Below are 3,191 nucleotides of genomic sequence, written 5' to 3'. Positions count from 1 at the left end.
CAGGTCCCTTCTGACCCTAGAAACTATGAAACTATAATTGAAGGCTGGGAGTCCTCCTATAAACCTAAGAACAAAATGGGTGTGGGAAGGGAAAACTGGATTGTCCAGGAATTAAGATGAAAGGTTCCACTCTTTCAATGAGGAACAGATTTGCAAGATCTCAGCTCCCAATCTATTGATCCCCTTAGAAAGAATTATCAATTAAGTGTCAATTCTCTGACTTTTGTCTAGGACTGCCACTAGCACCCTTCAAAATTCTCTTATTTACAAAAAAAAATAAAAAGGTAAGGGAAAAGGTGAATGAAGCAGTATGAGAAGCACTGGTTAGCTCCCTTGGCAACTACACAGATCATGACATTTTTAACCTGAAAAAGAACAGGGGTAGCCAACCTACAGCATGAGCACCAAGAGTTGCAGATAGTTTCTGCATGTGGCATGCAGTAGGTTGGGGAAAAGGCAGGCCACTCAGCAGATACAACAGGGAGAAGAAAGCCAACCAGATCAAGTAGGCGAAGAAGATTGGAGTGGCATTCAGAGAGGGCATCAGGTTTAATTTGTGGCACACCTGCCCTCCGCTAAAAAAGATGGGCCATGTCTTTATCTGAGTTGGGAGGCAACAGAATCCGTACAGCCCCAATCAAGTTTCTTGGAAGGCAACGTGTTTGCTATTCAAATCAAAGTTTTCATCAGCTGCTTGTTTTAGAAAGAGGAAGGCAGTTCCAGCAGTCAGGAGGAACACTTGTCCTCCAGATTTAAAAGCATCTTTTCAAGTCAGAAGCCTTCATACCCTATCACATCTGTCTACCTGACTTCTGGTGGCCCTTGACACTAGCATGTTTCAGAACATGACATTTCAACTCCACAGAGCAAGTACTCAGGGTAGGTCAGCATTGTAAATGCCAGTCTGAAGTGTACACAGACCAAGAACTAGAGCCAGTGATGTAAAGAGCAAAGTTTGATTGCACACACCCATGGGCCAGCTTGGTTCTTGGACTTAAACAAGGCATGCAGTACTAGCCTGCAGTTCATAAGCAAGTGGCTGGACAGACACCTCATATTCACCTATGAAAAGTTTGCTGCCTAGCATTAGGATCCTTTCCTTTATGAAAACCAAGAAGTAAATATGCTGTACAAGTGTGTAGTATGAAGTCTCTCTTACACAGTTATACAGGAAAGTGCATTTACGTGCACCATTGGGAACTTACAAATATTTCTAGTATGGTTCTTTGAAAGCACAGCACCTTGCTGAGGGAACCTGAAGACAGTAGATGGCCTCTCCCCCATAAGAAAAGTTTACAAAAAGCCCCATTCCCAACTCTGCCCTGAACAAAGTTCAGGCAGCTTTACTCTAGTACTTAAAATGAAAGTGCTTTTCATAGTAAAGGCAAAAGCTCTAACACATGCAGTGCTGAGGAACTGCACGCATGCCAGGATTCTCTCATCTGACTCTATTCTGTATTTGCAGTCCCAGGCTGAGACAAAGTGCTTAATGGAACCATTAAATTCCCTTAAATATTCTCTTTAAACCAAAACTACTGCTCTCATCTAGCTAATGATATCTGAAGTCAGTTTTTCCTGGAGCCAGACTGTCCACATGACAGGTCTGCCATGGCTAGAAAGTGTTTTTGATATTGGTTTTTGAAAAAAGTGTTTTGGATAACAGCATTGGGCAAGCACACATGGACACAGATAAACCCTTAAATAACTCCGTGGAACACTTAAATATACCCATGTGGGGACAAATCAGGTTACAGAATACCAAAGCTGCTCTGAGGTTTAAGTTGTTTATTAGCTTTGTCCAAAAAGGCATGCCACGCTTCTGGAACCTGGAATCCAGAGGGGAAGTCCTTCTGCACTAGGGACTGCAAAACAACTGCAGCAGAAACAGTGCAGAGTAAAACATTTTAATTCTTTTACAGTGGACAGCAACAGGATTCTGCAGGAAAGAGCATCTGAGACTCAAGACAGAATGTGAGAAAAATAAAGCCAAGTTATGGAGACCTGTTTAAAAATGAAGCAGTTATTTCAGAATCCAGCACCACTGTGCAATACACTTGCCACTATAAAGCCACTTATTCAACAGCTGCATCCTGATACACAACAGACACATGCCTGTTTTGTCACAAACAGATTTATTTAATTTAATACAGTAGGGGCTGGCACCACTAACAAATTAAAAAAAAAAGTTTTTTCCACAAATACCAAAAGAAAACCCCTTAGAAGTCAGTCCAGCCCAAAGTTATCTTCGCTTCTGGAAAATATTGCCACGGCCCATACCACGACCTCTTCCTCTTGCAGCCACTGCAGAAAGAAAATAAAAGAATTGTATACATCTGACACATTTCTGCAAGTCATCCTTTCTATCAAAATATATTTTATATGGGCTATGTATCATTTTTTTTTACTGAGCCTAATGCTGAATTAGCAGGATAGAAGTCAAGTCATTCAGAAAGTGACATACTGCTCTTTATAGTTTCCCCATTTTTCCTTGGAAGTAGCTTTACACTGAGGACCAGCATTTTCTTCAGATTAATTGATGCATGCTATGCATCTGCTCTCCACTTCACCTCTGGACTAAAACTGAGAATACTCCAGAATAAGGAGAGAATTTTTTACTTCAGCCATACTTAAAACAGGAGCACTGAGCAGAATTCCAGGTACCCCCCTCCATTCCCACTTATTCCCTGGATAATCTTTGCTTAAGAGTAAAATGCAAGCATCACAGATCACAAATATTTGCTCCTTTTCCACTATGTACAAATACCGATAATTTAGGAATACAAAGAACAAGCAAGGTAGGAGAAAATCTTGATTTTGTGGCTTGTAAGTACAAGCACCTGTAGATCTGTGTCATTTTAGTATTTAAATAAAGTTGTCTAATAGCAGAAATAGATTTGTTTCACAATGCCTAGAGAAGGATCACTGTGCAAAAGATTTAAGTGCTGTAAAGTACTGCCACACAATGTGTGCACACATTTGGGAAGTACAAAGATATCTATTTGGTGGCCTTCTACGACCAGGTCACCAAATACTTAGATGCAGGGGTAGCAGTGGACATAGTCTTTCCGGACTTTCAGAAGGCCTTAGACACTGTCTCTCACCCTGTTCTCATTAAGAAACTGGGGGACAGTGGCATCAACACCTACAGTCAAATGGGTCGCCAACTGGCTGGAGGGGCCGCACCCAGAGAG

General features: G+C 41.4%; 1 protein-coding gene across 1 annotated transcript in view; it reads right to left on the bottom strand.

Moving 5' to 3' along the window:
* Nucleotides 1-1,888: 1,888 nt before the first annotated feature.
* The window catches only part of SNRPD3 (small nuclear ribonucleoprotein D3 polypeptide), a 5,311-nt gene continuing 4,008 nt past the window's right edge, over nt 1,889-3,191 (bottom strand). The window contains exon 4 of the mRNA XM_019506867.1: nt 1,889-2,301. Within this exon, the coding sequence (XP_019362412.1) occupies nt 2,240-2,301 (62 nt within the window). The 3' untranslated portion in view covers nt 1,889-2,239. The remainder of the gene's footprint in view (nt 2,302-3,191) is intronic.

The sequence above is a fragment of the Gavialis gangeticus genome, unplaced genomic scaffold, assembly GCF_001723915.1.
Source record: "Gavialis gangeticus isolate Ggan-Ray unplaced genomic scaffold, GavGan_comp1, whole genome shotgun sequence".
In the NCBI taxonomy this organism is placed as follows: domain Eukaryota; kingdom Metazoa; phylum Chordata; order Crocodylia; family Gavialidae; genus Gavialis; species Gavialis gangeticus.
This window is presented reverse-complemented; position numbering and strand designations above follow the sequence as displayed.